The following is a 23,605-nucleotide window of genomic DNA, read 5'->3' on the forward strand; positions in this document are numbered from 1 at the left end:
GTAATTCTCTGTACATATCTATTAAACCCATTTGGTCTAGTGCTTCATTTAGAGTCTCTGTTTCCTTGCTAATTTTTTGTCCAGAGGATCTATCCAGTGGTGTCAACGGGGTGTTGAAGTCCCCTGCTACGATTGTATTGCTGTTGATTTCTCCTTGGAAGTCCTCCAGAAGATTTTTAATATATTTTGGTGCTCCTATATTGGATGCATATATGTTTATCAAGGTTATATCTTCCTGTTGGATAGATCCTTTCAATATTATGTAGTGGCCTTCTTTGTCTCTAGGTATGGCCTTCATTTTGAAATCTATTTTATCAGATATGAGAATTGCTACCCCAGCTTTTTTTTTGCTTTCCATTTGCTTGGAAGATTTTTTTCCATCCCTTCACTTTTAATCTATGTGAGTCTTTTGTTGTGAGGTGGGTCTCTTGTAAACAACATATAGATGAGTCATGCTTTCTTATCCAATCAGCTACTCTGTGTCTTTTTATGGGAGCATTCAATCCGTTTACATTTAAGGTGATTTTTTATATGTACTTATTTATTGCCATTTTTGTTTAGTGTGGTTTTATTTTTCTTCCCATTTCTCCTGCTAATTACAGCAGTCCTTTTAACATTTCTTGCAGTGCTGGTTTAGTGCTCATGTATTCCCTTAGCCTTTTTTTGTCTGGGAAGCTCTTTATTTGACCTTCTATTTTGAATGATAGCCTTGCTGGGTAGAGTAGTCTTGGATTCAGATCCTTGTTTTTCATGACCTTGATTACTTCATGCCATTCCCTTCTGGCCTGTAGTGTTTCTTGTGAGAAGTCAGCTGAGAGCCTTATGGGGTTTCCTTTGTAGGTAACCTGTTGCTTATGTCTTGCTGCTTTTAGGATTCCCTCTGTCTTTAATTTTTGGCATTTTAATTACTATGTGTCTTGGTATAGGTCTGTTTGGGTTCTTACTTGGGACTCTCTGTGCTTCTTGAACTTGAATGCCTTCTTCCTTCACCAAATTAGGGAAGTTTTCTGTCACTATTTTTTTAAATATATTCTCTATCCCTTGCTCATTTTCTTCTTCAGGGACTCCTATGATGCGAATATTATTACGTTTCCTGTTGTGCCACAGTTCTCTTAAGCTGGCTTTCTGTTTTTTAATCGTTTTTTCCTTTTGGTTTTCTGATTGGTTGATTTTTTTTCTCCCCTGTCTTCTAATTCACTGATCTGGTCCTCCGCTTCCTCTACTCTGTTTTTTAAACCTTCCGATGTGTTTTTCATTTCTGATATGTCCATTTTTTATCTCTTCTTGATGGTTTTTAATTTCCAATTGGCTTATTTTCAGTGTCTCTATGTCCTTACTCATGCTGTTCAGCTTTCTCAAGATCATGGCTCTGAATTCTAGCTCTGTTAACATGCCTAACTGCTCCACATTGATCTCAGCTTCGGTGGAGGTCTCTTGCTCTTTTATTTGACTTCTGTTTCTGTGTTTCACCATTTTGGCTATCACAGTGGCCTTTGGAGCCTGTCAAGTTTTCCTGTGTGTGTTGGTGTTCTGCTGTTTGTGGCTATCTCTCCTGGGTTTAGATGAGCAAGGGAGGACCCACATTAAACACTGGTGTCAAGTCTTACTTTCCTGGTTAAAGTTGGTAGCCCAGGAAAGGTACTGTTATCCTCTAGCTTTTTGCCTGGAGGCTAGCAGTCCAGGTTACTTGATGGGTTTTGGGTTGTCAATTGATTGGAAAACTCCCTCAGGTGCTCAGCATAAGGCGATTTCACAAGGGTGGGGCAGATGCTGGTTGTTAATGAGCTTCAATTAACAGTTCAATGGCCCACAAGGTGGGGTTGGATCTCCGAGGGAGGGGCTGCTGCCTCTCCCCAGAGCCCTGGGAAGGAGCAATATGGCCACCGTCCTGCGTGGCTGCCATTCAGCAAAAGCTCCGAGCGCCCTCCAAACCCCGAGTGTCCCAACACAGTTCCAGTCCAGTCTGCCCTCCCTCCGCCGGAGCCCAAGGTGAGTGGCTGTGGCTGTTTCAGCCTCTGTCCCGGCTGCGCTGTGGGGCCGCCTGGGAGTGTGACCCGCGGGCGCCGCTCCCAGCTGAAGCTGCTGCCGAGCTGCCGACCGTGGGCTCCCAGCCCCGTCTCGCGCCTTCGCAAGCCTACCGGGATGGAGTCAGTGTCCCTCGTTGTATGGTCCTCGCAAGCTGCTTTTCTGTTGGTTTTTCCCGTCGATTTGTCTGTGTTATAGTTGTAATTCCAGTTTGGTTCTGGGAGACGGTCTGTGTAGCTCCGTTCACTCCGCCGCCATTTTGGAATCCTTTTATTTAATTCTTGAAACTACGTCTCCTCACGGCCCATCCAACACACACAAGCTTTAAGTACATGGTGTTCTCTCCTTGCCTCTACTTCATCTCACCCGATTAGTGAGACTGATTGTGAAACAGTCTGTTACACCTTGAAATTTTTCGGGTATAACAATCTCAGTTTGGGTTCTCTTCTGAAAGCAGAGCCTGAGATGAAGAACTGGGTTCAAAAAGTTTTGCTTCCGCTGAATATTCTCTTGAGAAAATGTGCAGAATGCTGTAGAACTTCCCAGTGAGGGGCTTGCCACGGTGACAGAACTAATAAGAAACAGGTCAACACCTAAGTCAGGGACGAAATTCTAGGGTTCCTGGACTGTCTGCTCTTTTTCACTGTGCAGTCACATGTACTTGCTTGAACTTGAAATCAAATGTATGTCCTCTTACTGAAAAATCTGAAATTTGAATTTCAGAAGTCAGAAAGCAAGTATATAGGCCTCTAATCATTCTGAATCATGCTCGTAGGGCTTATGCGTTTATCCACTGTAAAATAATAACAGTATATGAAATAGTAGTAATAATCATGAATATATCTGGAGCAGTTATTAGGTGTTAGGTTCATTATAAATGCCTTACATGTACTTAATCTACATAATACCCCCTTGATGTGGATACTATTATTACTATGTTTAAAATGAAAAACTGAGTCCAGGTGGTGTGGCTCAGTGGATTGAGCAACCTCCTTATTTGAGAGGTCCTGGTTTGCTTCCCAGTCCGGGCACTTGCCCAGGTTGCAGGCTCAATCGGTGGGGGGGGGGGGGGGCATGCAAGCAGAAGCCGATCAGTGTTTCTCTCTCACATCAATGTTTCTCCCTCTCCCTTCCATGAGGCTGCAGATCACAAGAGTTCATTCATTCTCTTAACTGTATGACATGAAACTCCACATTTTGGTTGCAAGCACTGTTTTCCTGACTTGTGCTTTAAAATAATTGCATACTTGAACATCATTAACCCTTTCAATTGCTGTGATGTACTTATACATTATCTTCTTGAGAAAAAATAGGAAGGTCATATTTAAAGATTGCATTCAACTCTTTAATGAAATACTCGGCCACGTGTTGGAAGGAAACAGATGTTATGCCAATGCCACCCCTTTTCTTTCCTTTTTTTTTTATCCTCACTCGAGGACATTTTTGCATCCATCTTCAGATAAAGACGGAGGAAGAGAGAGAGAGAAACATTGATGTGAGAGAGACACATCGAGTAGTCGCTACCACACAACCCCAATGGGCTGGGGACAAACTGCAACCGAGGCACACGCCCTTAGTGGGAACTGAACCCAGGACTCTCTGGTCTGCGGGCCAATGCTCTAACTGCTGAGCCAAACCACCCAGGATGCCACCCCTTTCCTTGCCATGCTGTTTACTTGTGTGCTGCCCACCCATAGTCATGTTTGAGGAGCTAGGTTAAGGCAGAAATGGGAGGCCCAACTGGATTACGGGCTTCAGGCTAAATGATACAGTGCAATGCAGGACTTTCCAGATTAGGACGATTGCAAGTATATTATATTTCTTCACCCCTAAAACATTGGTAAAGTGACCTCTAACTCCCACTATTTTAAAGTGTTCTTGTATTTCGATACCTCTACAGCACCTTTAGGCCCACTCTGAACTCTGGCTTTTCTACAAAACAGGTTAGGTGTTCGTTTGGCAAGACCATCATCCTTAGTGGCTGTCATTGGATCTCTTGTCCTCATTTTAGCTTCCCTAAGCCTTCAAAAGCCGTGTTTAAATTTGCAGTTTTTATGATGTGCACAAATTAGAAGATGGCTGGAAGCTATTTTTATTCAAGGAGAGAATATTCTTGTTTATTCCAGTTTAAAAAGTTTGCTGAAGCCAAGTAAGGAAGCTAATAGTTATGCCATATAACCAAGATAAAATTCTTTAGTCCTTTATTACTTTGCTTTTTTTTTTTAATTGAATTCATTGTGAAATCTGCTTAATAGACTCCTCAAGCTATCTATATAATATAGAGATGATAAAAAATTTTATAGTGGTTTATCTCTGTTTTTAAAAAATATATAATTCAGCCCTGACTGGTTTGGCTCAGCGGTTGGAGCGTCAGCCTGCAGGGGCACATACCAAAAAAAAAAAAATATATATATATATATATACACACACACACACACACACACACACCACATATATAATTTATTATAAAACCTGTTAAGGAGAATCTTCAATTCAAAAATCAATTATTACAAATGGCCAAATTTAAAGTACGCACCTTAAGCCTTTAGAAGACATCCTGTAGGAACTTGAGTTATTGCTGTTTTCTGTGTTAGTTCTTTTTTTTTTTATGTTTTTATTGATTTTTTAGGGAGAGAGAGAGATATCGATGTGAGAGACATACATCTGTCAGCTGCCTCCTACATGCCCCCCACTGGGGGTAAAGCCCATATCCTGGGCATGTGCCCTGACCTGGAATCGAACTGGGACCTCTCAGTCCATGAGACGATGCTCAGTTCACTGAGCCACATCAGCCAGACTCATGGAAAAATTTTAATCAAGGCATAAAGAAGATGCTTTAAACAATAAAGGGAAATGAATTATAAAGGTTTTTAATTTTGCCCAATATAAACAACTTGATAATTGCAGCGGAACAACATTAAAGCACGTTTCTCCATTAGAATGATTAAAGCTCTTTGATTTTAGGAACTGGAACGAGCATGGAGAGAATATGATAAATTGGAATATGATGTAACTGTGACCAGGAACCAGATGCAAGAGCATCTCGATCGCCTTGGTGAAGTTCAGGTAAAAAAGTCGGGTTTTTTACGTTGTTGAAATTGGTTCTGACGGCTACTATACTGCCCACCTTATTGGATTCAGGATGTCCATAACAGATTTGGCTACCTAAGACCTGGATTTGAATACTTCCAACGATAGATAGGAACCTTACTATCTCACAAGATTTCCCATCTCTCGTTGTTTAAAAGTTCTTTATTCTATCGGGTACATGGTGTGAGCCCTATATTTTTTCCATGCTCCTAGCGAACAGTATGTCACTTGGTACTGAGGTATTGAATTACATGAATTTTTCAAATAGTGTATATTTTATTTTTTTATAAAATTTATTCTGATTTATTCTAATTCATTCTATATTAATTTCCTTTTTCAGCCTATTATCTTTTTCTTTTTTTTTTCATCCTCACCCGAGGACATTTTTCCATTTTTTGTTCAGATAGAGCTGGAGGGAGAGAGAGGAAGAGAGAGAGAGAGAAACATCGATGTGAAGGGACACATCGAGTGGCTGCCACCCGCACGACCAACCAGGGCCGGGGACAAACTGCAACCGAGGTATGTGCCCTTAGCGGGAACCGAACCCGGGTCTCTGTACCGCAGGCCGACTCTCCAACCACTGAGCCAAAGTGGCCAGGGCCAGTCTATTATCTTGACTGATGCATTATTAGGATAGGGGAAGATACAGCACCATTTGGAATAAAAAAATCCAGTTTTGTAAACAGGTAAATCTGGGATCAAGTTCCAGGTGTTAGTTGTTTTATCTATAAAATGGAAATAATAATACCTGTCCTAAAGTGTTACTCTGAAAAACAGAGATAATAACTATTTAAGAAAATTTGTAAAATCACTTCATGCTGTGGCCCTGTGTAAATGTGATTATGTGCATTAGCAGCCCAGCAGACTCAACAGACAGATCAGTACAACAAATAATAGGTTAGTAAGGTTGACCCATAGAAAGTCAGCTCTCCTCTGTGCTGTCCAGCGCAGGTGGGGTGAAAGTAGGTTTACAGTTGGTTGAGTGGAAAATCATACAGTAATTAATAAATAATAATATAAGAATAAACTCTGGCCCTGGCCGGTTTGGCTCAGCGGCAGAGTGTCAGCCCGTGGACTAATGAGTCACGGGTTTGATTCCGGTCAAGGGCACGTACCTCGGTTGCAGTTCATCCCCAGCCCTGGTCAGGGTCATGTGGTTGTGACATCTTTATTGAATACTGAAGGTACACTAATAAATACTAAGTACAATAGGAAAAAAGTATAAATAAGATACAAATATAACGCAGGGGTCAGCAAACTTTTTCTGTGAAAGCCCAAATACTAAATATTTTAGATAGTACAGGTATATACATATATTGTTACATTATCCTTAGGTGTTCAGGGATTTTTATAGCTCCTTAAAAATATAAAAATCCGCCCTGGCCGGTTTGGCTCAGCGGTTAGAGCATCGGCCTGCAGTCCGGAGAAACCTAGGTTCGGTTCCCCCTAAGGGCATGTACCTCGGTTGCGGTTTGTCCCCGGCCCTGGTTGGGTTGTGCGGGTGGTGGCCACTCTATGTGTCCCTTTCACGTCGATGTTTCTCTCTCCCTCCCACTATATCTGAACAAAAAAACAAAAATATATCCTCGGGTGAGGATAAAAAATACATATATATATAAAACCATTTTTAGTTTGGAGACAAGAGCAGGGTTTGCCAACCCTGATTTAACCTAACAAAAGAATGTTCATTGTGAAAATATAATTACTATACTATGGAACCTAACAGAGGGCTTGAATAAATGGAAAGTGTAAATGGTTATACTGTGTTCCTCACTGACCTGATTTAACATTAAGTATCATGATGAAAATTCTTCCTATAAGCTCAATTCTATTTCAGCCAAATTTCCAGGACTTTTTGAAAAAAGTTAACAAAATTATTCTAATACTTCTAAGCTATAATAAAGACCTCGAGTAGTTAAGGTTTTTGTGTGGGTTTTTTTTGTTGTTAAATAAAGACCTAGAAGACACATACTCTATAGAAGTAGCATTGCACATGTGATCTTAGTTAGACTAGCTACACAACAGCTCTGCACCTCGGTTTCCACAACTATAGAATGAAAATAATAATAGTTCCTCCCTCTCTTGGCTTGTTATAATGATTAAATGTGTTGATGTTTTTGGAGTACTTAGAATAGCATCAGGTACATAAAACGTACTGTATAAGTGTTAAATAACTAAACAATGAAGGAACATCGACAAACTTGAAAGATTGCATACTGAAAAGGAGTATCTTGACTCTTAGATTTCAATAAGAGTTATTTACTACCTAGATTTTCACAGAAATGTTTTGATTTGGAGAAACAGTACATTAACAAAATGAACGAAAAACATAAGTAGTTTTAATTGTTAAAAAGTAAAATTCAGATTGCTGTGCTAACGTGTTTGTATAGTGCTCAAAGTCACAAGTAAACAGAGAAATGCAAAATAAAATAAAAATGAGATTTTACTGTGCACCTTTCAGATAGGCAAAAATACATAGATGTGATTTTTGTAGTTGTGAAAATGATAAGTGTTCCATATAGAACATGTGCAGGTGTCAGGTGTTTATGGTGGGTGCTCCCCCCCTGCATCCTGGATCAGTGCCCACACCTCTGGGCTGTCCTGTGCAGTGCTCCCTTCTTTTCCTTGGATGCCTCCAGCCTATGGGTTGGAGGAGTGGGTAACTAAGGTCGTGCTGTGCCATTCTGAGGCAGTGTTAGTGCACAGTCCTCATGTGTATTGACTTGGAAAATTACTTCTAACCCTCAGAGAACTTTTTAGCTTACTAATGAAATATTGATTGTATTCTAATATCTACAAGTTGTCAAAAACTGATATTCAGTGAAAAACATTTTTCTAGGTAATGTGATGCTTTTACATACTTCATTGCCTTTTTTTTTAATCCTCACCCGAGGACATTTTTTCTATTTTTTGTTCAGATAGAGTGGGAGGGAGAGAGAGAAAGAGAGAAACATCGATGTGAAAGGGAAACATTGAGTGGCTGCCACCCACACCACCCAACCAGGGCCGGGGACAAACTGCATAAATAAAGTTCCAGTCCTAAAAATCATGTGAATTGTTATCCTAAGTATCTACCGGTAAGAGTCATCATCAAGTTCTATTGCAGTCTTACTGAAAACCAGTGTGGTCTTATTTTGGTTTCAGTTGGAGTGCTTAGTCGGAGGGCATGAAATGGGGTATTAGCAGTAAGAAAGTGGATATAACTTAGAAGAGAATAAAAATGGCCAATAAGTTTAGATTTCAGAATCTAAAATGAGTTCTACAGGTACGTTTACCTCCATGAGTCAAAACACTCTTAAATATATAATGTTTATAAAGATGTCTCTTTATGTTCTAGAACTTAGGAAATTAATAGCTTCTGTTGGTTTGTTTTATTTTTTAATTTAGGTTATGAGAGTTTCTATTTTGTTCTATTTTCCTTATGTTTTTGTTTTCCACTTTTGGTCTCTTCTGGTCAGTATTCCTTCCTGGAGTCATAAATAGCACAAGGCAGAACTTATTGAGGACATGTGAAAAAGTACACTGAAGCCTAAAAATTTAAATTTTTTTCTGCTTTATCTTTTATCTTTGCCACTGAAATTCTCATTTTAAAATAGTTAGTGAAATGTATACCGATCTTAATGATTTCTTCTGTGTGTGGTCTATTTTTCCTGATAGACTGAATCAGCAGGAATTCAGCGTGCACAGATTCAGAAAGAACTTTGGAGAATTCAGGATGTCATGGAAGGACTGAGTAAGCACAAACAGCAGAGAGGCACTACCGAAACAGGTACGTGAGCTTTGTATTGTGTTCCGCAGTGACTGACCCTGGTATTGTATCTAAATGGGATGACACAGAGAAGTGGCTTACTTTTGTTGTTTGGTTTTTTTTTGAAATTTTTTTTTCTTTCTTTTCTTTTTTTTTTTTTTTTATCCTCACCCGAGGACATTTTTCCATTTTTTGTTTAGATAGAGCGGGAGGGAGAGAGAGGAAGAGAGAGAGAGAGAAACATCGATGTGAAGGGACACATCGAGTGGCTGCCACCCGCACGACCAACCAGGGCTGGGGACAAACTGCAACCGAGGTACGTGCCCTTAGCAGGAACCGAACCCGGGTCTCTCTGTACCGCCGGCCAACGCTCCAACTGCTGAGCCAAACCGGCCAGGGCTTACTTTTGTTATTTTAATAGATTTTCGACATCAGAAAACAGGCACTCTTCTTTTAGCATTGATTCAGTACACAGGTTTTTTAAGTAAAAAGCAAAAGTTCTGCCAACCTCAGCTACTCAAAAATAAATCATGGCCCGGCCAGTGTGGCTCAGTGGTTGAGCGTTAACTCACACACCAAGAAATCACTGGTTTGATTCCTGGTCAGGGCACATGCCCAGGTTGTGCATGTGAGAAAAAAAGTACTTACACCAATAAATGTTTGAAAACTCGTTGTTTTAATTTGTATTTTATAATGTAATTGGTTTCAAATTCTGAAAATGTTTAAAAATGAGGGATTAGAAACTGAAGGCTTAACTTAAAGTAAGTAAAATGAAATTAATTCTCTTTTTCTGGAGATTTAAAAATATATGCTTAGTATAAGTTATGTTTTATAATTTTTTAATAGGTATGGCAGCATCAAAGCCTTTCTCGACAGTTAAGTACAAAAATGAGGTAAGTTTTAATTGTTTGTCTAACTATAAATTATTTTGAATGTTTAAAACATGAATTAGAATTGTCTTCTCTATTCATGACAAAATGTTTTCTAAATATATTCTGGTTATTGTTTAATCTTGAAATTTCACTGGTACGGTGATTTGGTACTTCTAACAAATATGACTTTTCTTCCCTTAATGCACAAATTTGATTACTATTTTAATCTATGTTAGAATTTTAACATTGTCATACTTTTTCTAATATAATTTGAGTATTTATCATTGTTATACTTGGTAACATTTGTAGGATGATTGATAAGTTGGCTGTGTATCATGCATACCATAAAGAAACTGCAATTACAAAGAGATACTGTCAACCGAATTGAAAGCATCTGTGGTCTTAAATTATGTATAAAAGCCAATAAAACAGAAATGTTTGTTTTTCTCCTTAAAAATTGTCCAAAAAATACCGTAAGATTTTCAAATTGTTTCTTCTATTTTTAAAGTAAAACACAGTAATTTCATACATCTGTTTAGATGTTGACCTACAAAGTAAAACTAACCTATGTTACCAAAAAAAGATACAACCATATTTAAAACCATATTGACTATCATAAATATTTGGGGTTTTACTTTTCAATATGAGACCTTTGACTTGGCAGTGTCCCTTTAATTTTCTTAAAGCTAATTTAAGTTAACTTACCATTGCAAAGAATTTAGATATACTTAATTCAATATGCTTATCTAAATAAGGTGACTGTTCTACAATCTTTAGGAAGAGGAAGTAGTCCCACCTCGTCCTCCACTTCCTCGGTCCTATGACTTTACAGAGCAGCTTCCCATAATCCCCCCTCTGCCCAGTGATAGCAGCTCCTTGCTCTGTTATAGCAGGGGCCCAGTCCGTCTGCCTGAAGAAAAGAAGAGTCATCAAGTTCAAGGATATACAAGAAATGGATCTCACTGTGTAAGTGGCTGCAATAGCCACAGAATAATCAATGAAACATGCCCTCTCATTTTTTGAAAGTGAATTTATTTTACATTCAGACTTTTTTTTTATAACACCACTTTTAGCCAGTGCTTTTGTTGTTGTTGTTTATAATGTTATCCTTTTGTTTTTCCTGTTTCAGTTGTATCATGCTCACTTTTTAATATTTTTGCAATTTTAATAATATTTCATAATTTTATATTTTTCATAAATATTTTTCTGAAATGTTTATTTTGCATTTATTTCACGAGTAATATTTTAAATATAACATTTCAGATATCAGAGATATCAGAGACAAATGAAATCTGTAGATCAGAGAGAAGCAAGAAAGAAAAAGACTGCTAGGAATGGTCCAAGGGTTGGGAGTGGACAGTCCAGTCTAGGAAAACTGTTCAGGGTGTGGACATCGCCAAGCCAGAGACATTAACCATGGCAACTGGAAATAGAGGTTTGGGGTTGAACAAATTAAAGTAAAGTGTAATAAGCAAGGAGAAGAGAATAAGAAAAAAAGCAACAGGGCTACATTGAGTAAATATGATATAATTATTTTCAGACCTCAGTTATAGTATGATAAAAAATGTTCTAACGACTTTATCCCCAAGAGGAATATTCTTTATTACAAAACCAAAACATTTACCTGATAAAAATATTTCAAATTCTTTTTCTACCTTAATATTAATTAATTGTGTTATACCTAAGATAGCTGAGGCTTTTAATATTTAGAGTTTGATTTGAGTCTCTATAGGTAAACATTTTTAAAGAAACTTTTAGCCTTTTTTTTTTGTAATTACACATATCTTCCTTTCAAGGGTCCAGATTATAGACTCTACAAGAGTGAACCAGAGTTAACAACAGTGGCAGAAGTTGATGAATCTAATGGAGAAGAAAAATCAGAGCCTGTTTCAGAAATGGAAGCTTCAGTCAAAGGTCAGCAGGTGGAATATGTTTTATCTCCTGTTTTTCTTCAGACATTTTAGCAATAAATTCAGTTTTCACGTTGACCTAATACATGAACAAGTCCATGATCCCTTATCTGAAAACCTTGGAATCTGATAAGAGTTTGAATTCAGAAGTTTTCACATATTACAAAGGTAACATGACCTGTAAATCGTGTGTTATATCATCTCAGCTAGGAATGAGGCAGCACCCACCTTTGACACATTGATATTTCTTGAATGTTCATTGTAAGCGGGATAAAGACTAAAAAGCTTCATATCAATTCAGGTTAGGTTTTACTGACATAAGTTTATGACACACTTTTTAAGGTTTTGTTTTCTGATATTTTTTGGTTTTTGGTTTTCTATTTTAAAATTTTACATAAAAGATTAAGAGCTGAAACAAATTTTCATATAATTTCTATAAGATGAATAAATTCCATGAAATAATGTAAGGGTACAAGGCGGGCAATTCCGGATTAAAAACTTAGAAAATGCCAGGTATAAGGCAGTGTTTGAGCCTTGATTAGATTATGGTTTCAGGGAAAGATCTCTAAAGACATTCTTGGGACAATTATGGAAATTTAAATATGTTCTAGATATTATCTAATAGTAAGTAATATTATGATATTGTGGTTATATAGGAGAATGTGTTATGTAAATTCTGAAACACTTTGAAGAATACTTATAAATTATTCTCATTGAAAACTGATTGTTTTTCATCAAAATTTTAAACTTATGCCCACCATAATGGGAGAAAATATTAGTAACACACATAACCTGACAAAGGCCTTGTATCCAGAATATACTTTAAAAATCTCTTGTGAGCCCTGGCGGTTTGGCTCAGCAGTTAGAGCGTCGGCCTGTGGTTCAGAGAGACCCAGGTTCGGTTCCTGCTAAGGGCACGTACCTCGGTTACGGTTTGTCCCTGGCCCTGGTTGGGTCGTGCGTGCGGAAGGCATTGTTTCTCTCTCTCTCTCTTCCTCTCTCTTCCTCCCCCTCTATCTGAACAAAAAATGGAAAAATGTCCTCAGGTGGGGATAAAAAAAAAAAATCTCTTGTGAATCAGTAATAAACACAGAGAACCCAATAAACTATAGGCAGAGGACTTGGACACGTAACAGATAAGGTATGCAAGTGGACCTTAAGCATATGAAAACGTTTACAACTGATTAATCATAAAGGAAATGATGTTTTAATACAAATTAAGATCACAATTTACACTTTCTAGAGTAGCTAAACTTAAAAGATCACCAAGTGTGGGTTAGATGTGGAACATTGCAAACTCCTACGTCCCAAAGGTGTGGTACAGGATAGAACAACAGTTTGGCAATTTCTTACGAAGTCAAACAAGCAGTTAGCATAGCGAATAATTCTACTCCTATGTCTTTACCTAAGAAAAATGAAAACCTAATTTCTCAAAAAGACTTATACAAGGATTTTTGTAGCAGCTTTAAATTCATAATAGAAAAAAACTGGAAGCAGCCCGTACATCAGTTAGCATGAGGATAAGTAAACAAACCGTGATATCTTCTTACAGTGGAATACTCCTCAACAATAAAAAAAACTAATAAATGTACAAAATGTCTGAATCTCAACATGTATAAGCATGAAAAAAATTGTATTGAATGAAAAAAACCCAACACAAAGGAGACTTTATATGAGATTTGAGACTAGGCAAGCCCAGTTTGTTGGTGACAGACAGCAGAAACGTAGTTGCCTTTAGCAGAGGGGATGGGATTGACTGGAAGGAAACTTTGTGGGGTGGTAGGGATGGTCTTTATCTTGATTGGGATGATTGCACAGGCATCGATTTTTCAAACCTCACCCACTGTGCACTTAAGATCTTTGTACTTCTATATATGTTATGCCTCAATAATACTTGAGAGGGTAGAAAAGACAAAACCTAGGAGACTTTGCCACTTACTGACAAGGAAGTTCTGTAACACTCGAGTAGAAGGAAAGTAGTCAGATTTGGAAGGTCTAAGAGGCTTAGAACTAAACTATTTGACAGCAGAAGCACATAAACAGGAGGCGGCTCATTGGTATTAGCATGTTCCAAGGTCATGTATTGTTCCAGAGAATTGTAATGACCCTGACTCACCTCAGACTTGAACGAGTAAAACATGGCTGCTAGGGTGTAAGATAAAGAAAAGAAGTAGACTGCCTGTCTCCCAAACTGGTCGGGAGGCGAACCGAGCACTAACCTGAAAGAGGAGTGGGAAAGAAATAGAGCAGTGGGGTAAAGGCAAAGCAAAATATAAGTTGTTAGAAATGAATTAAATATATTTAAATCTAAATAAATAATTACAATAAATTCATTTGAATTAAACACTTCACCTGAACAAGGTTGGTCATAGTGGATTCAAGTGAAAAATACAGCTGTGGTATTTAAAAAAAGTCTAAAGCTTGAGTTTAATAAGAAATTGAACCTCACGTTGAGTGAAGACATTAAGCTGCAGAAAGATATGTAACATATAATTCAATATTTATTAGTTAAAAATATGTAAAACTAAAATAGTTTGTTTCTAGGAATTCAAATATTACAGAATTACAAAGAAAACCAGGGGAAAGATTCACATGTGATTCAACAGTTACTACCCTTTTTGAGAGACAGGGAGGAAGACAGGTTTAAGGAAGGTTAAGAAAAGGCTATTAAGGGGGATGATCTTTCTCAAACTGGGTGAGAACCAAAAGTAAAGAAGTAGATGATCATTCGTTCCACCAATGTGTGTATTTACTCATAAAAAATATAAAATATAATGTTTGAAACATGTTCTCTAATATGGTTTGAGTTCTTCCTCAAAGTTTCACCTTCTTTGGGTGTTTAACTTATAATCATAAACTCTCATCTAAATAAACTGTCCAAAGTGCACAGATCACTTGTGGTATATTTGTAAGCACATGACTTCAAGTAGGGATTTTTCCAGTGGACCGCTAGAGGCCTTTTCTTTGTTTGAATTGCAAAATTACCTGTATTGTGTGTCAGTTCCGCTCTTTACATTCTCATATATACAACTCCATAACAAACACACTCAACAGAGTTCATGAATGGTGGTAAAACTTAGTTAAGCTGCAGATTGTTTGGTTTATAAACTAAAGGAGTCCCAAATGATCGATCTACATTTCTCTTTGGTGGGGTGGGGTAACAAGACACTTCTTTTTTTTTTTTCAGTTAATGTGAGTTTGTTAGTTTTTAATTGTAGAAGAGAAAGTGACAGTGATTACCTTAGTTGACTATTGTTAACATTTGCTGGTGGCTTCTTTATTGAGACAGTCCAGTGTAATTGAAAGAGACCAAGTGGAAATTAAGTACGTTTAGGTAAATCACTTAAACCCACCCGGTCATTTTCTGTTGTCTGTCATTTCTGAGAGGATTAGATTGAGGAGCTCCCAACCCTTGAAAATGTGGGTGCTTCATGAAGGGGCTGGTGTGGCAGCCCCGGCTTTGCTGCAGGGGAGGTGTGTGGACCTGAGGAGGCGCATGCCCCTGGTGCTGTCCTTCCTTAACCTTCTCTTTGCAGGGTGGTTGTGAGGGCCCATTAAGTATACTAAATTTTATAATTTTTTTTTTTTATCCTCACCCAAGAACATTTTTTCTGTTGTTGTTGTTCTGATAGAGTGGGAGGGAGAGAGAAACATTGACGTGAAAGGGACACATCGAGTGGTTGCCACCCGCACGACCCAACCAGGGCCGGGGACAAACTGCAACAGAGGTACGTGCCCTTAGCGGGAACCGAACCCAGGTCTCTCTGGACCGCAGGTTGACACGCTAACCTCTGAGCCAAACCGGCCAAGGCATTATAATTTTTTTTAATTGATTGATTTGAGAGAGAGAGAGAAACATCAATTTTTGTTGTTGTTGTTCCACTTATTAATGCATTCATTGGTTGATTCTTGTGTGTGCCCTGACTGGGGATTTGAACCCACTGCCAGGCGTTCATTTTTAATATCCTCTGTTAATCAGTAGAACTTTATTTCTAACTCTAACCCTAAATGTGTCTGGTAATATCATTGACTAGCTCGATCGGTAGAGGAAGTAATGGAAGGCTGCTACATTTTCCCTGGCTCTTTTCAAACAATACATTTGCCCTGTGATTTTAAAAGCCCCAGAAATGAGTATGTCGAAGAAAGCGTTGTTGTGTGAGAGATGACCACTATTTTACTTTTTAGGTGCCCACTTTCCTGTTGGAGTGGTGTCTCCAAGAACAAAGTCACCAACACCCGAATCTTCTACAATAGCCTCATATGTAACCTTAAGGAAAACTAAGAAGATGGTGGATTCAAGAACGGTATTTAGCTAGAAATTAATTTCTTGAGGGAGTCTCATACCTATTGCTTTTTTGTATATGTTTCTATTTTTAGTGTTTTATCAAAAAAAATTTATATTCTCTAAGGAAAGCTAATCTTTTGTTAAAATTATATACGGGGAATCAGTACCTTGAGAGGACAGCCTACCCAACACCTACCCTAGGTTTTCTTTGATTTGATCAGCTTTGACACGGGGCTTAGTCCACAATGTGTGGAACCTGTTCTCAGATAGCGGCCTTGTATTCCATCTCTTGACACTTCTAAGAATTTCCTTGATGAGAATGATGGGCGTGTCCTATGGTCACACAAGTTAGTGGATTTTCAAGCTAGCCTGAGTTTGCCAGTCCTCTGGTTACTCTGAGAAATGTGAATTGAGATTGAGAGATAACTCCTGTATTTCATCTGAGATCCGTTTAATTCAATCTAGCTCTAAACCAGTATGTCCTTTTTCTTCTTGGGAAGATTTTCAGGGTATTTTCTCCCTTACACCAAGTAGTCTTAAAATTTTGAGAGGCAAAAGAACTTTTACTTTTCATCTTTATAAAGTCTCTACTTGTTTGGTATGAGATCATTTTAAGCTATAAGAAAAGACTGAAAGGTACTACAAATGAAAAGGTTTATGGTTATCTTTGAAAGGTATTCACATGCAACTACAAAGTATATGCCTAAAAATCTGGCAAAACTTTATATATAAATTTTTTTATATATATAAACTATATTTTCTATTAATATAAAAATTACAACGGCCTATATATAGAATAAAAATAATGAATAGCGTCTGGCTGGTGTGGCTCAGTGGTTGAGCATCGACCCATGCACCAAGAGGTCACTGGGTGCAATTCTCAGTCAGGACACATGCCCAGGTTGTGGGCCAGATTCCCAGTAGGGGGCATGCAGGAGGCGGCCAGTGGAAGGTCTCTCTCTTTGATGTTTCTGTCTCTCTCTTCCTCTCCCTTCTTCTCTCTCTAAAATCAATAAAGGAAAAAAAATAACAAATAGCTATGTTTCAGTATTAACATTAGTGGTCATGGTTCTATAATACTATTGTTTGTTCATAGAGTTAGACTTTTTTTTGCAGATTGGAGGGTGTTTTCTGTGGGAATTGTGATGCTAAAGTATACAGAAAAAGGACTAAAATGCATGTTGAGATCAAGCAGAAAGATATTAGTGGATTTATATTATTATTATTTTTTAATCCTCATCCGAGGACACTTTTGCATTTATCTTCAGATAGAGCGGGAGGGAAAGAGGAAGGAAGAGAGAGAGAGAGAAGCATCGATGTGAGAGAGACACATCAACTGGCTGCCACCCACACAACACCAACCGGGGCTGGGGACAGACTGCAACCGAGGTACGTGCCCTTAGTGGGAACCGAACCTGGGTGTCTGGTCCACGGGCCAATGCTCTAACCGCTGAGCCAAACCAGCCAGGGCTCTTTTTTTTATTTTTTTTATTGATTTTTTTAGAGAGGAAGTGAGAGGGGGAGAGAGAGAGAAACATTGTTGAGAGAGAACATTGATTGGCCTCCTCCTGCATGCCCCCGATTGGGGATTTGGCCCACAACCTGGGCATGTGTCCTGACCAGGAATTGTACCAGTGACCTCTTGGTGCATGGGTTGATGCTCAACTGCTGCGCCACAACACCCGGGCAAACAAAACACCATATTTTCTTTAAAATAAATTGCTGGTATTTAGAAACTGTGTCCCCTATTTTCTTCTACTTTGAGTTTTATACAATTTCCTATTTCAGAGCCATAGGGTAGAATCATTCCAGAGCTGCCATGCCCTTTTGTATTGAGAGAGAGAGACCACTTACTATTTTCTCTTCTCTTTCTCTCATTCTTTCCATCATAGACCATGCATTACCAATTACCTATTAAGGATAAAATAATTAGCCCTGGCCATTTTGGCTCAGCAGTTAGAACGTTGGCCCATGGACCAGAGAGTCCCAGGTTCGGTTTCAGCTAAGGGCATGTACCTCGGTTGCAGTTTGTCCCTGGGCCCCAGTTGGGGTTGTGTGTGTGACAACCACTCAATGTGTCTCTCGCATCAGTGTCTCTCTCTCTCTCTTCACCCCCTCCCTCCTGCTCTGTCTGAAGATAAATGCAAAAATGTCCTCAGGTGAAGATAAAAAAAATAATAATTTGCCATTAGGTGTTATCTAAATGACCTTCAAAACCTCCACTTTTGATTTTGAAGACAAACAAAATGCATTTTAGCCCTGGCCAGTTTGGCTTAGCAGTTAGAGTGTCGGCCCACAGACCAGAGAATCCCGGGTTCACGTCCCACTAAGGGCACGTACCTCTGTTGCAGTTTGTCCCCGCCCCAGTTGGGATCGTGTGGGTGGCAACCAGTCGATGTGTCTCTCTCACATTGATATTTCTCTCTCTCTTCCTCCCACTCTTTCTGAAGATAAAAGCAAAAATGTCCTTGGGTGAGGATAAAAAATGAAATAAAATAATAATAAAAAAGAAATGTGTTTTAGAACACATTTTATTTCAGCATACTTTTCAGAAGTCACTCTGTAATTGTGTATTCGTATGTTTATGTTTAATTTAAAGGAAAGACCAAGAAGTGCAGTGGAGCAGCTCTGTTTGGCTGAAAGTACTCGACCTCGCATGACTGTGGAAGAACAAATGGAAAGAATAAGAAGACATCAACAAGCATGCTTAAGGGAAAAGAAAAAAGCATTAAATGTTATTGGTGCTTTAGACCAGTCATCCTTACAAAGTCCTTCGAATGTAAGGGATAATCCATTCCGGATTACCCAGGTATATCCATTGCTTTTGATCATTCTTGTATGAAAATCTAATATCACTTGAAATTTTGAATCACAGTTTCATGTTTTATGGGTTTTCACATGTCTTCAGTGTGGGTAGTTATTTTATATTGTTTAACTTGTATAATAATAAGCTAAGACAGTGTAGTGTAATGCCAATTGTCCTGTGTTCGAAATCCAAAGCTCAACTGCTTGTCGGTTGCCCTGCCCCAGTTGTGGGCTTAATCTCCTCCACTGCCAGTCAGGGAATGATGCAGCCTGCCCGCTCTCCTTCACAGAGCTACCAAGACGATAAAAGTGCTTTCGGCAATCTGAAATGCCACGCAGCTTACCAAGACAGTCCCCAATTCCCCTCCCAATAAAATGTGTATTACTCTGTGGCCTAATTTAACATGACCTAAATTGTAGCAAGAGAGAGAATTCTAAATTAAAGTTCTACTATTCATCCCATCTCAGTTTCAGCCTTGTAAACTAACATCATTTCGTTTCTTATTATTTGTCTGTTACCTGGATTCATAAATACAGGGCCGACTAGCAAACCTTTCCAGGGGCCACGGTCTGGTCTGTCCTAGTCGGTAGTCAGGGATCAGCCGAAAGTGCTTCTCTGTCTTAGGGGAAGTTCCCTTTTCATCCGACCAGGAGCAGCATTGCTGCGGAGAGTCAGCTGGTGAGCAGCTGAATAATTGCACTCTACAAGTACAAACTGGGTGGCATTACAGATAAAAGAGATGAGTGTGCGAAATACAGCCATATGTTTATAGGCCATATAGTACTATATAAGTGACTAATATGTAAATAATTAATGAATATACATATATTGATATATGTTAAATATTTCTAGTTCCTCTTGATTTTCATAAGGAGACCTCGTGAATGAAGATTTAACTTGTTTTTAGAATTAAAAGGTGCTAGCTAAATGGGTACATAGTATGAATCTGAGAATGCTGTGTATCTTTTGGGCAGACTCACAAGAAGGATGATAGCATTAAGGACCTGGACACTGTCATTAGGGAAAATGATGTAAACCCAAACCATGAAACTCCTGCCACAGAAATTGTTCGACTAAAAGAAGCTGAACCTCAAAACACGGATTTCAGCGAAGAGGTAGCGGGATTATTTTAGGACAGATACTCCAAAGCGGGGTAGGGTTTTGAAGATGAGATCTGGTGGTAGTAAGGTTGAACGTAATGTTTCATTCTGCCGCAAAAGCCAAAGAGCTAAGTGAAATGGTCAGTTTTGAATAATTTGATTGACTAATTGAAAACTTAAAACATGGTCAATTAAGGCTGGACTAAATTACTGTTAACCCAGTTAAATTTGGACTCTTACGTCCCCAAACAACTAACTGATAGCAATGTGCTTTGTCCTTTGTGCAAATAACTTTTTATATCAGCAATAAAGAATGTAAAGGGGCATTTAAGACCTTGCTCCCTGGTGCGTCAGTTTGGTGCAAATAAACTCATAAAAATTCCAAAAGAGAAAGTTAATATTTTTAAGATACTTGAATCTAATCTTATATTTCAGTAAATATTAGACAGATTTATTATTTTTTTAAATAAATGTTTATTTGGGAATTATTTTAGATTTATTAATAAATATTAGATGTTATATGAATGCTTTGAAAAAGAAAATCTTTCTTCTTATTCTGTAGTTTAAAAAAACTGAAAATGTTTTTTACAAAACACTTCTCAAGCCTGAGCCAAATGGAGTAAATTCCGAGGAAGTGATGGAGAAAGAAAGGCACACAGAAAAAATGCCAGAGGATGTTTCGTACAGGTAATAATTAGGGAAAACAAACAAATCACAGATTTGTATAACTGCTTAAAAATGGTGAAGTTCAGAGTCAAAAACGTAGATGCCGGTCCCATCAATCTCCATACCTTATTACAGTACAGTTTCCTCACTTGTAAAAACGAGGATGATAGTAGTATCTATTTCACAGTGTGGTCTAAGGATAAAAAAGAAAATACATGTATAGCACTTAACACTGTGCTTAGCACCTAGGAAGTAGCCCATACCTTCCTTTAAATGCCAGAAGGCACCTAAGCTACAGCAAAGCAAGCACCTCAGCGTTGCCCACATAATGATATACAGTGATCTAAGTTGTCTGGTAAGCATTCCAAAAATTGTAGTGATTTGCTATTTATTTTGCAGCTATGTTTGCTAATCAGAATTCTTTTTTGTTAATCTTCACCCAAGGATATTTTTTACATTGATTTTTAGAGAGGGTGGGAGGGAGGGAGGGAGGGAGGGGAAGAGAGAGAGAGAAACATCAGTTTGAGAGAGAGACAGTGATTGGTTGCCTCTTGCACACACCCTGACTGGGGGCTGGGAATCAAACCTGCAACCCAGGTACATGCTCTTGACAGAATAGAGCCCTAGACCCTTCAGTGCCAGGCCAACACTGTAGCCACTGAGCCATACCGGCCAGGGCAACTAGCCTTTTTAAGTGTACGTCCTCATTTTCATCCTCCATTAAAAAATTCAAACTGATAACTAAAATGATCTTATGAGGCAAACAGGTAAATTTGAGCACTGATTGGATGTTTGGTGATATTATGGTATTATAAATATAAACTGAAATATTTACAGATTGAATGATGTGTCTGGAATCTACTTTCAAAATACTTTGTGATTTTGGCCCCAACCAGAGTGGCTCAGTTGGTTGAGCGTCGTCTCATGCACCAAGAGGTCACCTGTTCAATTCTGGATCAGGGAACATGCCCGGGTTGCTAGCTTGATCTCCTGGAGGGTGTGTGCAGGAGGCAGCCAATTGATGGTTTCCTGTCATCAGTGTTTCTCTGTCTCTCTCAGCACCCCCCTTTGCTCGCACTCTCTAAGAAAGAATCAATAAAAACGTATTTAAAAATAATAATAATAATTTGGGAATTTAGCCCTGGCTGGGTAGCTCAGTTGGTTAGAGCATCATCCTGATACGCTAAAGTTGTGGGTTTGATCCTGGGTTAGGGCACATAACCAGGTTGTGGGTTCGATTCCCTGACAGGACACATGCAAGAGGCAATCCATTGATGTGTCTCTCTCACATCAATGTCTCTCTCTCTCTCTCTCTCTCTCCCTCCCTCCCTCCCTCCTTCCCTCCCTTCCATTCTCTAAAAAAAATTAATGGAAAAAATATCCTTGGGTGAAGAATAACCAAAAAAACAAAAACAAAAACAGAATGCATAAATGGGTGGAACCAAAAATCAATATTTCTTTCTCCCTTCTTCTCCCTTTAAAATACATTTATTGATTTTAGAGAGAGAAACATTCATCAGTTGCCTTTCCTGCATGCACCCCAACCAAGGATTGAACCCGCAGCCTGGTTATGTGCCCTGACCGGGAATCGAACCTGCCACCTTCTGGTGTATAGGACAATGATCCAATTGACTGAAGCACACCATCCAGGGCTCACTGTAATTTTGTTATGTTTGCAATTTTTATAATAAAGAGGGCAGCCCTGGCCAGTTTTGCTCAGCCCATGGACCAGAGAGTCCTGGGTTCAGTTCCTGCTAAGGGCACGACCTTGGTTGCAGTTTGTCCTGACCCAGGTTGGGGTCGTGTGGATGGCAACCAGTCAATATGTCTCTCTCACATCTATGTTTCTCTCTCTCTCCCTCCCGCTCTTTCTGAAGATAAATGCAAACAAAAAAAAATGTCCTCGAGTGAGGATAAAAAAGAAGAAGGCAGAGAAGAAAAAGAGATTGGTTGCAAGCAAAATGTTAGCAGTTAAATATAGATGGTGGCATCTTTTCTATATGGTTAAAAATTTTAATGACAATAAATTAGAAGAAAAATTAATTGCATTCTATAATCTGTTTTTATTAGCCCTGAAGATGAGATGCAGATCACAAATCATAAATCAGAAGGCCATCCTGAAGAAAATACAAAGGACAACACTCATGAGCAGGAGGAAGAAAGTGTTTCTTACGAACTAACTCCTGAGACTTCTAAAGGAAACCAAACAGTGGCAGGTAGATACTACATGTTTCATGATTTTCTCACTGATGCTTCCTCTGAAGCTCTGAATTTACTTCCTGTGTGAAGGTTTTAGCAAGAGAGCCACATAAGTGCCTTGACTACAGAGGCCCCAGCCTGTGCCTTCCATGGCACCTTCCGGAGGGATGCCGCCGAACAAGGAAGGGTGACCTGGCTCGGGATCACTTCGTTCAGTTTTGGTTTTGTGTTTGCTTTTAATCTTAACACATACTATAAATTTGTTTCTAATAAAAAGATTCTTCAGTACTTGGGAAATTTACCTGTTAGAGTATCTAAACTGGTAGAATGGATTTGTTTACTCTAGCCCCTGCTATACTGATGGAATATAATCCACATCTGGGGTTTTATTTGATAGTAGAAGACTGAGTCATAGCTAAAAATGAAACATTTGTGTGCGATTCTTTTACATTTTTTTAGACTCTTTACATATCTCTTTTTCTTTAGGATTTTTGTTGTAGGGTAGTGGTAGGGGATTATACCACTAGTGTATATTATCAGCTCAAAAAACTGTTCTTAGTAATCCTCCCTCCCACCCCCAGTCATTTTGCAGGAAGTACAGTGAAATTTATTTATTCAAGATTGTTCTTGGGTAGAGCAGTTTTTGGTATCATATACATGTAACATGTGAATTTATATCATCATAATTTTATAACCAATATTAACCACTGCCTTTTCCTTTCTCTATCACGGGAATTCTCACTTTTTAGTTATTGATGTGGCAGGTCTGTGTCAAAGTGGTGTGTGGATGTATTAAAACCACAACATTTGCCCAGGCAGTGTGGCACAGTGGATGAGTATCGTCCCATGGACTGAGAGGTCCTGGCTCAATTCCTGGGCAGGACATATGCCCAGGTTGTGGACT

At 38.7% G+C, this 23,605-nt stretch overlaps 1 protein-coding gene across 7 annotated transcripts in view; it reads left to right on the plus strand.

The window, feature by feature from the left end:
- Positions 1–23,605, plus strand: part of PLEKHA5 (pleckstrin homology domain containing A5) — a 220,876-nt gene that overhangs the window by 193,112 nt on the left and 4,159 nt on the right. For 4 of the 7 annotated variants that reach the window (XM_036252690.1, XM_036252689.1, XM_036252685.1 and 1 more), the window contains 9 exons: positions 4,990–5,091; positions 8,773–8,884; positions 9,710–9,756; positions 11,532–11,649; positions 15,831–15,949; positions 18,530–18,739; positions 19,711–19,851; positions 20,399–20,523; positions 22,573–22,718. In XM_036252690.1, coding sequence (XP_036108583.1) covers positions 4,990–5,091; positions 8,773–8,884; positions 9,710–9,756; positions 11,532–11,649; positions 15,831–15,949; positions 18,530–18,739; positions 19,711–19,851; positions 20,399–20,523; positions 22,573–22,718 — 1,120 coding nt within the window. Of the gene's footprint in view, positions 1–4,989; positions 5,092–8,772; positions 8,885–9,709; positions 9,757–10,512; positions 10,702–11,531; positions 11,650–15,830; positions 15,950–18,529; positions 18,740–19,710; positions 19,852–20,398; positions 20,524–22,572; positions 22,719–23,605 lie in introns of all 7 variants that reach the window. The other 3 variants (XM_036252684.1, XM_036252694.1, XM_036252688.1) reach the window with 2 other exon arrangements.

The sequence above is a fragment of the Molossus molossus genome, unplaced genomic scaffold (assembly GCF_014108415.1).
Source record: "Molossus molossus isolate mMolMol1 unplaced genomic scaffold, mMolMol1.p scaffold_m16_p_10, whole genome shotgun sequence".
NCBI classification, from domain to species: Eukaryota; Metazoa; Chordata; class Mammalia; order Chiroptera; family Molossidae; genus Molossus; species Molossus molossus.